Source organism: Rhinolophus ferrumequinum, chromosome 5 (genome assembly GCF_004115265.2).
Source record: "Rhinolophus ferrumequinum isolate MPI-CBG mRhiFer1 chromosome 5, mRhiFer1_v1.p, whole genome shotgun sequence".
Lineage (NCBI taxonomy): Eukaryota > Metazoa > Chordata > Mammalia > Chiroptera > Rhinolophidae > Rhinolophus > Rhinolophus ferrumequinum.
Genome location: NC_046288.1, coordinates 18,397,831 through 18,412,585, shown reverse-complemented (window position 1 = coordinate 18,412,585; position 14,755 = coordinate 18,397,831). Strand labels below are relative to the sequence as shown.

The 14,755-nt window shown below is 38.8% G+C and overlaps 1 protein-coding gene across 3 annotated transcripts in view; it reads right to left on the bottom strand.

Annotated features, from left to right (window-relative positions):
• The window catches only part of THEGL (theg spermatid protein like), a 41,362-nt gene extending 27,433 nt beyond the window's left edge, over window positions 1–13,929 (bottom strand). For all 3 annotated transcript variants that reach the window (XM_033106348.1, XM_033106349.1, XM_033106350.1), the window contains exons 1-2: window positions 13,353–13,929; window positions 3,080–3,110 (exon numbers count right to left, since the gene is read on the bottom strand). In XM_033106348.1, the coding sequence (XP_032962239.1) occupies window positions 3,080–3,110; window positions 13,353–13,638 (317 nt within the window). In that variant the 5' untranslated portion in view covers window positions 13,639–13,929. The remainder of the gene's footprint in view (window positions 1–3,079; window positions 3,111–13,352) is intronic.
• Window positions 13,930–14,755: the final 826 nt, after the last annotated feature.

Here is a 14,755-nt window from a genome sequence, read left to right as displayed (position 1 = left end):
TACGTATACAAAATTTCCAGGGAAATATCACCCAGTCCAACAGAAATAGCAAATGTAAAGAAGTATACCTATATGTTTGAAAAATAACAGGAGGCCAGTGTGCATAGCTTCATCTATAAATGAAAAGAACTGCATCCACTTCAAAGGGTTGTGTGCCTAGCACATTCTAACCTTGGAGTAGGTACTCAATGATGTGAGTTCCTTTTTCCTTTCTCACGTGCAGCACCTAGTACAATAGCTTGTATGTAGTAAATGTCCAGTAAACACTAATTGAGTTGAACTGCTATTTGTTTAAAAATATAAACTTAGTTTAAGTGTCTTATAAGGGAAAATCATGGAACTATCAGTAAACCAGATAAAGTGATACGTTAATATTGTTTAAGTTGTTTTACTGCTCAAGGAAGTTGCTAGGTAAAATACAGGTTTGAAGATAGGAAGAATGGTACTTCACCTCCACACCCTTTCCCCCCTTATATCATCTGGACTCTTCTAACTGCCCCCTTTCCAGTTGCAACTAATCTATATGCATTTTTGTCCCTGAGCACTCTGCTGCTTAATTCAAGAGTTCCCAGCCTAAAGTTTCCAAATTCTTAAGGGATCTATGAAGATAATAATAGGAGGCCAAAACCTTTAGAATATTTCAAAAAGTCAAATGAAATCCTAGACCACCCACAGTCAAGCTGTAGAGGCTACCCAAGATACCAAATTTGTTTCTGAAGTATATCATCACCATATGTTACTTCATGCTGACAGGAGACAGATTAATAGCTGTATGTGTCCTTGATTATAAAACAAATGAACAAATGTCACTGTTTTGTGAACAACAACAACAAAATCTTTCAAAACCTGAGATTGTGGTAGTGGGTATAGATAACCAAAAGATCCTTTGGTTGTGAAACATTTGGGATCTGCTATGTAATGGATAGGACGCAACCCCAAGCAATGACTGTTAATATCTAGAAACAATAAAGATACTGTCCATTGCCAGAAAAAAAAAAAAATCTGCATCCTGTTCAATAGAAGAATGGCTTTACCACGCAAGTACTGCATGAACCCTGCTGAGAGCCTGAGCCAACTTTCCAGGAAGGGTGGCTAGGTGGAGGAGAAAGAAAGCCATAGTGTAGACAAAACATCTTATTATATATTAATCCTTTCTAGTAAGTTAGACTGTGGTTTCCATCATCACCTCCAAGCCAAGGATTCCCTCATGACCTTTTCTTCACCGGCTAAATAATGTTTTTTAATGTATGATTTTATACTAGACCATTGAAACTTTCCTAGTTTATTCCTATAGGTACTTAAATTGGGTTGTTATTTCAATTGGAAATAATCTAATTAACATTTGCTAATTCTGTGTGGAGCTCTAACACCTTTCCTTTTCATTCACTTATTGTGCATTATGTCACCATAGCTACATCTCCAACCTACATCTCTTTACCTTACACAGGTTTCCCTTCTCTCTTGGGTATTGCATTACCTCACAACGTCTAGTCATGATCCTGGGCAAATACAAAAGAATGTGGTTGAAGGATTTAACTCTTGAAGGTAGAATTTTAAAAATGAGGATTACATTGCTGTCCTATATTTTCATTGCTAATTAGTCTCCTATAGTTTGCCTATAGCTAAGAGAGTTTTTGAAATCTTTATCTTGGGTGCAGAGCAATAAATATACATTTGTAAGGCAACAATTATGGAAATGATTTCAGGTCTGAATTGATGGGGTAATTCAAATAACTCTTTCAGCCAAATATTCTTTTACATTTAACTATTTTGCTTCTTCAAAAAATATTTTCTTTCTTAACAATCAGGCCCAGAACATTTGTTTGACAAGAATTTTTTAGAGTATTGGGACAGGGATAGATAACAGGGCACCATTTCCTCATAGAATCAAACCAAATTAACAACCAAACAAAAGAAGTAGTATAACAACTACAACAACAACAAAAAAGACTCCTCGCAGTCTTTTTTTTTTTTTTTTTTAAGTACGAAGCTTACTAGGTTTAAACTGTTTCACTGTCTATTTAGCCACAGGAGAGTTTGCTCACTCAGCATACATTTATTTGAAGTAATGCCGTATTTTAAGTGGACTCTCAGTAATGCTCAGTAAAATGTTAATTCTACCAGGTCATCTACTCAGCTACCATACAGCCTTCAGAAAGTGAGTATTTTCTCTCAGTAAAATCAATTTCATTATATATGCAATATCGACCTCTCAGGATTCTTGTGAGAAAAAAAATTTTAACTGCAAAGCATTACATAAAAATAAAGTAGCAATATATACTACCTGAAAGAAGAAAGGGGAAAACAAACAAACTAGAAAGCATAATACACAGGAAATGCAAAATAAGTCTAAGTAATAATTAATATAAATGTTAAATAATAACAATAAATATGAATGGTTTTAACCCACTTATTAAAAGAATGGATACTAATAAAACCTGGTATTATTTGTCATCTATATGAACAAATGATGAGTCCTTGGTATTTCTCTTTAATGATTCTGTTCTGTTACGTCTTCTAACTATATCCTAGCCAAACCAAGAGTAAATATCTATTTTCAGAAGGCATTATTTTGTATATTGTATGTACACACACACACACACACACACACACACACACACACACTCTTTTATATAGAGAGGGAACTTTCTTGAAATTCATTAGCTTGAATTAGAGGCAAGGGGGATTGGGATACATTGACCTGGAGATTCACAAAAATCTATGACAGGAGATCATCAATGCAGAATCCCAAGGTTCAGTCCTAGTATGTAACACCTAGGCAAACAAGTATAACACTGAGTGAATATAAGGAGAGTTCTCCTACATCTCAATCTTCCTCCCCTTCTCACTTCTTAATCACTTTCTCTCACTTCTTTCCTTTCCCCACAGGAGTTGCCATTAGAAAAGGGCCTATGACAAAGGGAAAGCACAGGATTCTTCTCAAAACCCCCAAGATAGGCTGTAACTTTATATGCCCCAGATTGAGTCTGCCCCATCCAGAGAGGTTGGCCCACTAGTTAAAGTTTACCTATAACTACCTATAGTTATAGGTAGAGTAGAACTATACCTATAGCCTTACCAATTCCTTACAAAGTCACAGGGACCAGGATCTGCAAAAAGAAAAGTAAAAGCAAAAATTAAATTCTGTAAGATTCAAAGATACGATAAAGGTAGCATCACAAATCAATGGAGAAAGGAGCTAGGAAAAATAACTATTTAGGGGAATGACCAAATTAAATCAAGTATGTCACACCATGTACCAAAATAAACCACAGGTAAACTGAGTAGTTAAATATATTTTTTAATTGAATTAGAGCAAAAATAAGAGAATATCTACTTAATCAATGAGTTAAAGGTGACAAAAGATAGAGAGGAAAAATATAAATAGATTAAAGTATTTAAAACTTCAAACTTCTGTGTGTCAAAAGTTAAAACTTGAAGAGGAAATAAAAATTTGGAAAAATATTTGGCAACAAATATGATAAAGGTTTAATAGTCTTAATATTTGAAGAGTGTAAAAGTATAGATGAATAAGAAAAACACTAAGATAGGTATCAAAAGTTAAATGGACAAAGGATAGCAACTGAGTTCATATATGAATACATATAAAAGGCTCATAAATATAAGAAAAAGTTCACACTTGCTTGTAATCAAAACAAGGCAAATAAAAATGAGATATTTTGTAAACTATCAAATGAGCAAACATTTTTTGCAAAAAATGATGCTGGAAGAGTAAGATGAGATGAGTACTCTTATGTACTGTGGGTGAAAAAATTTTAAATTAGTACACTTTATGAAAAATAGTTTGGCAATATAAGACAGCAATGCTTATATTCCTTAATACAATTCTACTTCTAGAAATGTACCCTAAAGAAATAATTCCAAGTGTTGGAAGATTTATGCACAAAAATGTTCATCTTTAACAGTGGAAAACTGGGTACATCTGAAAGGTCTCAAAGAGAAGAAATGGTTAAGCCAATTAAAAATTATGTTTAGAAGGAGTTTTTTTTTAATTTGGGAAAATGTAGGAGATCATACAGGCCAACTTATCCAAGTGCCTATTATAACAGGCCACCTAATGACAGATTGTTCCTGACAGTTTCTTCTCAGGAGTTTTTAATCACATCTGAGAGTTTTGAAATATTTTCTACCCTCTGGAGTGTTTTGGGTAAAGGAAAGATGGCTGTGCTCTAGCATCAGACAGACATGGCTCGAACCCCAGTTTTGTTACTTACTCAGTTGTACAATCTTGGGCAAATTACTTAACTTTTCTGTGACTCAGTTTCCCCTTCTCAGGTAGGTAGGTGTTTGTAAAGATAGTGATGTATCTGTAAAACACCTTGCATGTAGTAGATGCAAATGGTATATGAATGATTGCATTACAATTAGTAGTTACAACTTCAGTGTATCAATGGCTTCAATTCAGTGCTGTAGGAAACAGCAATCAGGTTTCTCCTATGGGCAACAAGGATGGAATCAGACCTCCTGGAACCAAATCCTGGCTGTAACCTCTGATCTTGGGCAAGTTTACTGAGTATTCTGTGTCTTAGTTTTCTCATAGTCTTACCTCAAAAGGTTGTTGTGTGAAAGTTAAATAAGACAATACATGGAAAGCACGCTGCATAGTGCCCCAAACATAGGACATACACAATACATGCTGGCTAGTATTAATCCTAGAAATTCAAGAATTAAGATTCTGCTTAAATTTTTTGAAGAAGAAAACATTTGTTTACATAACTGTTAAGTTTAAGCAATTATTAAGGAAGCATTAACTACTAAGGGTTCCAACTATGAAAGTTAGTGAAATGAGAACTCAATTGTAAACACGTACTCATATGTATTTTCATTGGTTTATTTATGTATTTATACCCTCCCATCATTTCTAAAAAAATATTTGTTTCCTTACATAAACACATACACTGCAATAGGGTATTATCTGTTTGAAGATGAAAAATTCAAAGACAGAAGTAGAAAAATAGTGGAGAGAGGAGGGAAAGAAAAATAAAATGAAACAAAGAAAAATGTATAATAAAGCCCAGTACAGTTGTATCTGAGCATTCTATTATTGAAAGCAAAAATCACCAACTTTCCCTAATATTGAAATCTGAAAGAAATTTCTTGTGAAGTCTCAGTGGTGTTATACAGGCATAAAATAAATTATCAGACTTGATAATGGAAGGGTGAAGAGAATCCTATTTTCTTACTTTTTTTCCTTTTTCAAACTTTACTCTTGATATATATCTCATAAAACCAAGTTAAATTTAAAAAATAATAAGAAAGTTTCCAGTAACGTACCACAAATGACTGAATATAAGGCAAAATTTTCCCCAAAAATTATTCCTCAGAAAAAAGGAGGTTACCTTCTGTACAAGTTCTTACAAGAATTCATCTTATGAGGCATTTTCTCAATTACTTGATTTTCCCAACAAAGAACTAGTCAAGGAAAACATATTAGCTTGAAACAAAGTTTAAAAAATGTTAGAATAAAATAATTATAGAGCTCTCCCTACAAAAATTAGTATTTAAGTAGAGGGGAGAGGTGAAAAAAATTATAACAGGTTTAGTAATTATGGGGGATATGATTGTATAATCCCAAGTGTCGGATGTTGCTGTAAACAAGCTTTGAACATCATTTCAAAAAGCAAAAAAGAAATACAAAACAAAACAAAAATGATTGTATTGTGAAGACAAAAGTACACATACAGCATGAAATTTTTTAAACAAGTACTTACTGTTATATTACATGAATGGGTTCTGATGGCTTGTAACATAATTTCCAGTGACAGCATCAAACGTAGGTTCAAAAGAGGCCCTAGCTTACCCCTAATAAAATAATGGAATCTAGGCAATGAATGAGACTGCCTGCTAAAATCACGTGATGAAAGTTGGATGGGGAACTTTCTAACAGAGGGATCAAGCTGACCTAACCCGGACCCACTCATCAATCTTAGAAATGGGACAAATGGGAGAGCCAGACAACATGTGCCTCGAATCGTGATGTAAGAAGAACTGCACGCACCACCTATGAAAAATTCTTGTACTAAACGATTTGCTCTGAATCTAAGCAGGACTTCTTTTAATCTATATAGTTTGCAAGAAATAGAGGAGCTAGAAGAACAACTTAAAGACATCATGAAAAACAAATCAAATTCAGAATATGGGATATTTTACCCAATTTTTCTAACGAACAAATGGTGTTTTAAAAAGGAAGAGAAGATAAAGGTTAGTGGTGAAGAATAACAGAAAAGACATAACTCTGAAATGCAATGTGTGGCCCTTGTTTGATGCCTAATTCAAATTAACCAACTGTAAAAAATACATTTTGAGACAATTAGGGAAACTTAAGTATTTAGTAAAATAAATAACAGGAAGAAGCCCCTAAAGGATTTTGAGCAAAATGATGAATAGCATCTCCCTCTAAGAGATAATCCGAACACATGGCTCTATCATGCCCTTTACGTGTTTGTATTTTATTCTATAACACATCACCACATTGCTCATTTTGCCTTGTCTCCAGCTAACAAATGGGATGAGGGAGCCTGTGCTCCAAGGATGGAGAAGGCTGCCATCTGCTGGGAGACAGCGTGATGGGAAAGCTGCTGGGCCCCGATGGTGATAAGGCTCTCCCACCCTGGGAGTTCCGTGGCAAGTGGAAATTAAAGCATTTTACCTACAGCTTTTCAAACCTAGTTGTGTTTTGACATCAACTCCGTTGACTTTATTATGTCATCATTGCTTAGTCTTTGTTATACAAATAAAAATACTTTCTTTGTATTTAAAGAAAGAAAGCGTTTTGTAACATGATAGGAATATCAAAGTATAACTAACTCTTCTCCACCTGGCCCTCTGCCCTGCCTCCTAAGGAGCCTCCAGTCCTGGGTTGTACCGAATGGGGTACCGCTGACCTACAAGAAAAAGGCAGGGAACACCTCTCAGAACAGATCTAGGGGGCACAGGAGGAGAGGGTTAAAAGAGAAGCAAGCCGGGACTTGAAATAGGAAAGGCATTTGCGGGGAGTAACTGTCAGGGTGTCAGGGCCTGGGGAAGGAAAGTGCCCGAAGAACGTTGTTAGCAGGGTTTGCTCTGAGTTAGACGGTATAATTTCCTTGAAGACACTTCAGTAAGACCTGGGTTCCTTTTCGAGGCTTTTTGAAGTAAAATGCATTGTTTTAGGTGCAGTATTGTTTGGAAGGCTGGTCGTAAAGCAGCTCAGTTCTATATTGGGTATGACTATGTAAACAAACATTAGGATGGTCTTCGATAGGACGTATTCTGCTGTATGATCGGATACTATTATACTATTTATTCTCGCTGGCTCCTCTCCTAGACATAGCTACCTAGCACTGCGCTCTCCACAGCCTTAGTTTAGGGTCACAGGGGCAAGAGATGGGAGAGTGTGGGGAAGGGTTTTGCATGTGGGTGAGAAGTCAGAGGCAGGAAAGGGCAAGCCCTTCCATCTGGTTAAACAACAAACTAAACCTCAAAAATACCACATCTTCAAGCTAACTATTAAGCTGTGCCTCCTGTGACACCCCGGAGTATGCACCTTTGTGCCTTTTTTCTTTTTTTGTTTTTCTAATTTCAAATCCATTTTTCATTTTTATTTTCATCCAATTTCATCTGTATGAAGATGGCACTGGCAACTGAGTAGCCACTAAGAAAGGTGGATTTATGACTCACACCATACAACAGGATAAATTCCAAATAGATCCAAGATTTAAATATTGAAAAAAATATCATGAAAGAACACACATGGGTGAAATCCTTCATAACCTAGAAGTAGAAAAAGGCCTTTCTAATTCTGATCCAGTAAGAAGCCATAAAAGAAATGATTGATACATTTTACTATAAAATGTTTTTATAGTAAAACAACAACAACAAAAAGATAAGCAAAAACAAAGAGACCACTAACCAACTGGAAAAATATGTCATCATATCCCAGACAAAGGGGAAATCTCCCTCTAAATAAGAAAAAAACCTAGCAGGTCAAAAGGAAAACAGGCAAAGGGCATGAAAAAATGTATATTGAAAAAGATGCTTAATATCACTTATAAGATAAATGCAAATTAAAACTTACATGAAAAACTAGTAGTATGTCAGGTGTTAGATTTTCAAAAAGCCAAAAGTTTGACCACACACTCCAATGGTGAGGCTATAAAGAATTAGAAACTTCAGTTGCTGGTGAGCACACAAAATTAACTCCCATGGAGGGCAGTTTTGCTAAACCGAAGTTATGAATGCATTTACCCTCTGGTAATTCCACTTGTGGAAATTTGTTCTACGGAGATACTGGCACGTGTACTAAGTGACACGATGTATAGGTTTACCTATACATGCATTTCTTGTTATAGCAACATCCTGGAAACAAACAAGAGGTATTAAATCCGGAGTGGGACAATTATATAATGGAACATGAGGCAGCTGTTGTTTTTAAAAAGGAGGGAACTCAGTATATGTTTATACAGAAAGATATACTGTCAAATAGAAAGAGTGAAGAACAGTATAGTGTATGCTACTACACTTTGAGTAAGAAAGGGGGATCACACATAAGCTTGTCCGATAGTTTCTTGTATTTATATAAAGATACATAGAAACAAATAAAAGCGGTTTCCCGTAAAAGGCAAGAGAGGGGACAGGGTGGGAACTGAGACATTTCCTTGTAGTCTTTTAATATTGTTTTGATTTTTTAATCATGTGAATATCTTAGAAATTACAAAAAGTTTTTAACTTTTAAAAAATTTCACTCAATATGATTTCTCTCCCTACTCCCACACTTGCCAGAGATCCTATTTCTTTTACATCACTTTCCTAATTCCTTATAAATCCAGATTAAGTATTCTGGACTCTGTATAGTTGAGATGAAATATTTAAGCTCTATTTCAGTCTATTTTAGGTAAGTAGCTTTAACGAGTACTTTGGGTATATATATTTTTTTCTTAGCCTTTCTTCCCTTTAAAAAAAAAAAAGGTTGGTGTTCCCATTTAACTCAGAAAAATGAAGTAAATGTCTTGTCAGGTACCTCAGTCCACTTTACTTCACATGCAGTGGATGTGTTATTGGTATGGAAGTGTTCAGCCTCCCCAACCACACTGACAGCCCTTGCAGGATGGGATCTACGTCTTCCTCACCTACAGCTCAGGGTCTACAACCTGAACATAGTAAGTGCTCAACAAAATCTAACAGTGACAGTGATGAAGAGGTAATGGATGATACATTGGTAAGGTGATAGAATGATGGGACCTATTCTATAATATAAATGTTTAAAACTTGCACACAACCAAACTGCCATGTCTCAGTCGTCTTTACACCCCCAGAGGACACAGAAGAGTGCCTTAGTAGATGCTCAGAAAATGTTTGTTGGGTGAAGAAATCTTTATTGAGTGAGCAGAGGCCGGTGACATGATGACTAACTATTGTTTCATGTTCACACTGTCTTATGTAAATATTATATAAATGCGCTTGATGTTTATTTGAGCTTTAATAAGACAATTAACATAAAGGCTAGAGTGTTTGGAATTTTTAACAAGGAAAATCTAGGAGACAAAATTGGGACGATAGGAAGCTTTCAAGTGGTATTTTCTAAAACAGAGTCTGAAAACTTTTGAGAGAACGTCTCATCATCAAGCTACTTCAGGGGGACAGCATGACAGAGAAGGCCCTCCAAATGGTAGGTTTTCCCACCTTTTAAAAATATGACCTCAGAAATTAACCATGAACTGATCCTGGGAAAACAAAATGCATCTAGAGAGAGGAAACCACACATGCAGATTCTGAAGCAGGGGGAAGTATGGGATTGGCTTTTTAGAGGAACAGAAAAGAAGCCAGTTATGGGTGGGGCCGAGTGAGCAGAAGGACAAGTAGTGAAAAGTGAAGTCAGAGAGCTCTAGAGACCACTGCAAAAAGTTTAGGTTTATCCTGACAGCAATGGCAAGCCATAGGAAGGACTATCCAGTGAGGGAAAGATGTGATCTGATTCAGTTTTTAAAATAACCAGTCTGGCTGCAATAGCAAAGAGATTGCAGGGGAAAAGAGTAGAAGCAGGGAGACTACTCAGGAAGCTAATGTAGAAATCCAGGTCGTAATCAATCGTAATGAGACACGACCCTAATTGGGGTGAGGTTGTTAACAGGGGAAATGAATAAATTCAGGAAATGTTCTGGAAAGAAAAACACAGAACTTGTATTGGATGCATTGGATTTGAGGGTGAAGAAAGAGGAATCAGGGAGAAATAGCGGAATTTTTTTTTTTAGCTTAAGTAATTGGATGCTATTTTCTGCAAGCATCCCCTTGGAAGACTGAGGAAGAAATAAGAATGGAAGAAAAATCAAGACTTCTATCTCAAAATACATTATATTTGAGAGACCTGTGGTATCTCCAATGGAGATGGCCCGTAGGCAGTTGAGTATATGAGTGTAGGACTCAGAAGCCAAGAGCAGAGCTAGAATATATAAGTTTAGGAGGCAGCAGCACAGAGATGCTATTTAAAGCCATGAGTATAGATATGACCACCTTAGGGGGGGAAAGTGTAAAAAGAAATGAAAAAGGGTCAGGATTCCACTCTTCAGAGTTCAGGAGAACAGAGAGGACTCAGCAAGTGAGGTGAAGAAGCAGCAGCCAGTCAGGTAGGTGATAAACTGGGAGAGTGTGGTGTCATAGAGGCCAAGAGAAAGTAGGTGTATGTTTCAAGAAGGTCCATTGTATCAAATGCTGCCAAGAGGTCACATAAGACCGTGATGCTAACACTATATAATAATGGCTAATATCTACTCAGCACTTATCACATATCACAATCTGTTCTAAATGGTTTACAGATAGTAACGCATTTAATCTTTACAACCCTAAGGTAGAGAAGGAACCACTGGATTTGGTGACTTAGAGGCTGAAGGAAGAAATCTTTTACTCAATAATAATTGCTAAGTCCTGACTTGTTCCAGGCACTGCTTGCAGCATTGAGGATGAAATAGTGGAGAAGACAAAGGTCCTGCCCTCTGAGAGCTTCATGTAAACAGTAAACTCAAAAACGGATATGTAATACAGTCAATTAGACGAGCGCTTTAAAGAACATGAGCAGGCCAAAGCGTGTTCTTTTTGACAGAGTGATCTGGTACACCTTTATAAGGAGGTGACAAATACTTGAAGGAAGAATATCTTGGCAGAGGGAAAAGCAAGTGAAATGCTTGTGAGGTGGGCTGATGGAAGCCCACGTGGCTGGAGAGCTGCGATGGTAGGGAGAGAGGTAGGCCATGACGCTGGGGAGGCAGTCAGGGGCCAGGTCACGTGGGGGCCTTGTCGGCCTGCCAAGGACTTTAGACTACAAACTATGTGAGATGAGAACCCCCTCTGTTGCGTTGAGAGCAGGAGAGTTGAACATGCTTTATGTGCTAAAGGATCCCTGTGACTATATGAATGATGAACTGGGGGCCAGGATGTGGAATGGAGCAAGAGTGGGAGCTATTAAAAGTGTACCAAGCAAAGGGTGATAGTGGCTTACAAAGATGATGGAGGTTTAGATGTTAAGAAATAGCCATAGTCGTAATATATTTCAAAATTAGGGTTTGCTAATGGTTTGGAGGCAGTGTGGAAGAAAAAAAAACAAGTGTCAAGAATGACTTCAAGTCTTTTGACCTGAGCATCTGGATAAATGAATGACATTTGCTGAAATGGGGACCAACGAGAGTAGAACAAGTTTGTGTGCGGAAGTAAGAGTTCACCTAAAGACACATATATTTTACATGCCTACTAGATGTTCAGGTAGAGATATTTAATAGATAGTTGGTTACAAAACTCTGGAACTTAAGGGAGAACTTCAGGCTATAGACAATTTGGGAAGTTACCAGCATACAATTAAAGCCATGGATCTGCTGAATATGACCCAGGGAACAAAGAAAGTTCTGAAGAATCTGAGAGAACTGAGCCATCACTCACTTCAACCTAGAGGCTGAGAAGAGAAGTAGGATCTAGAAAAGGGAAATGAGTCAGGAACAATTGATGAGGTAGGATGACATGTCCCAGTAGTCAAGTGAAGAAAGACTTCCAGGAAAGGAGTGTGTCAAATGAGTAAGATGAGGGTGAAGAATTAACCATTGAATTTGGCAAGATAGAGGTCATTGTGACCTCAACAAGAGCAACTTCAGCTAAGTAGAGGAGATGAAAGCTTCAGTGGGTTCTCAAGAGAATGGGAAGAACAGATATGAAGATAATGACTTATAGACAACTATTTTGAGGAATTTTTGTATAAAAAGGAGCAGAGAAGTAGGAGAGGTACCTGGAGGGGTACATGGAGTTAAGGGACATTTTGTTTGTTTGTTTGTTTAAGGTAGACATTATTGCTGCATGTTCATGTACAGATGGGAATGATCAGTAGAGAGTGGAATAAAATGATGCAGTAGAAACAGGGTTAATTTTTAAGAGCAAAGAGCTTAAAGTTAGATGGGATGAGATCCAACATACAGGTTGAAAGAATGGCCTTTAATAGGAACAAGGACAGTTTTCATTTTTAACAGGAGAAAAGGTAGATCAGAGACAGAGAGAGAGAGAGAGAGATGAAAGTAGTTTGGTAGCTTCCATGTTGGAAAATGAGTTGACTAAGGAAATTTAGTACGATTGCTAAGCAGCACTGAGAGCCCACTTGAAGTTCAAGGTTGTGAATTTAAGAACCAGTCAATATGTTGTTTGTTTTTCTCTTGTTATTTGGGGTGGGGTCATCGATGAGGGGTTAGATGTGAGCAGGGGCAGTCAGAGCAAAGGATGTTCATACTCAAGTCCCATCAGCCCTGTTACCCTGTGAACCTGGTGAGGACGGAGCATGTAGGAAGCACTTAATAAATGTAAATGAATACTTGCTCAATGAGTGTTTTGCTGCTACAACTTGAACAACAGCTAGCATTTCTTGAGTGCCACCATGTGCCAAACACTGACCAAAATATCTCCCCTTCAAGGATCTCTCCCTTTAGTTGGGGAGAAACATGACGATGAAATACAAACTCTTAAGTGCTGTAATGTTCAGAGGTGATGTTCAAAGTGGCAACCCAGAGGAATGCAGGGACTCACTGCAGAGAAGAATGAAGAAGGGCTTCAGAAAGAAGTGACAGTGAATAATCAAGGGCAGAGAGGTCACTGGGTGGAGAGAGGAGACAGTGAAGAGATTCAATTTCTCTCATTACTAGCATCTCAGTTTCCCGTCAGACTCCCTTGCGGTCCAAAGACAGGTGACTGTAAGGCAGCAGGTAAATGACACAGGAGTTACCTTCCTTTAAAACAAAGTGAACCCTTGCATACAAACCTTCACATTAGGTCCCCAGTTTTAGGTGGGGCGGGGTTACTCGGTGCCTCGGAGGGGCCCCAACACCTACCGCTCAGGGAACACTGAGGAATCCGTGGCAGAAATCTGGTCATCAGAGATGGGGAGAGGACCACGGCGTGGGGAAGCAGCTTGGCTTTGTGGGCCTTGTGGGCCTTGTGGGCAGCATGGGGCACCTGGGGCTCACGCGACGCATGAAGCTTGTGCGGCTCGCTGGGGGGCTTGGGGCTAGGGTGCGTAGGGCTCCTGGGGCGTATGAGTGCGGGGCTCGGAGGGTTTGTGGGGCTCATAGGCTTCGTGGAGCTCCCGGGTTCCCTCGCACTCGTCTCGCTGGCCATGTTCTTCGGCTTCGTCAGGCTCCTCCTCAGGCTTGTGCACGTTGTAGATCCTGACTACCAAGGGCTTGTGGAGGGCTTTGGGGTAAGCGGATCTTTCTGTCGTGTCGTGAAAATCGGACAGCAGGGATGAACCCCAACACTCTTGGCTCTCCATGGGTGCCCGGAAAACTCCGGCTGCGTGGGGCGCCGACCCGCGCTGCGGGCCGCCAGGGAGCTAGTGGCCTTCTGCACGATGGGAGGGGGATGGAGGTTCCCCCGCACTGGCTCTAGCCCGCCCTCTGCCCCGCGGGACATAGCCCGGACGGGACAAGCCCCGCCCCAGTCCCCTCCCTGCACAGTCTCCGGTTGCCAAGGCAACGAGACGCTCTCCAGGGACTCACAGGTGGGCAGAGAAGGAGGAGCCAGAGAGGCGTGTCCTCGGAGACGGGTAACCAGCTGTTTCCTGAGTCAAGGGCGAGTACTTTCGCATGCTTTAGGTTGCCGAGGCTCTGGGCTAGAATGCACCAACGTCCAGTCTAGTTACAGTGCCACTTAGACACCTGAGCTAGGTCTGTTAGGTTCCCTGGCACAGGCTCTCCATATGCTTTTGTCCCCTAATCATACTCCGAGGGGATGCCAAGATGGACTCTTCTAAGGCCCTCCGTCACCGAGACAGCAATAAGAACGATGGAATAGGGCGACACCAGAATGACATTTGCTCCGATCTTAACATTCGGGAGAAGTCTCAATTTTATTTATTTTTTTACTTTATCTCCACATGAAGTTCTACAGACAGTCACAAAAAAAGCATTGACAGTATTAAAAGAAAAATACAGTCGTCTACAACTTGTGTCTCATGACAGGGCATAATGTCTGCTGAAGTGCATTATAAGTCATTATTTTTATAAATTCTGTAATTATATTGTGAACACAACTATTAGTGCTTTTTGTGTAGTGCTGTTTTAGTGTATTTGTGGGTGTGTGTGTATTTACAGCATTAAGTTGTTAAATGTGATATCTTTTAAATACAATATATCAGCATTTTTATAACCCAGTTTTTGGCAACCCCCCCTCTTGTTTGTTTTTTTAATCATTATTATACTAAGAGGTTAAAAAAAAAAGTGGCGGGAACCTCTCT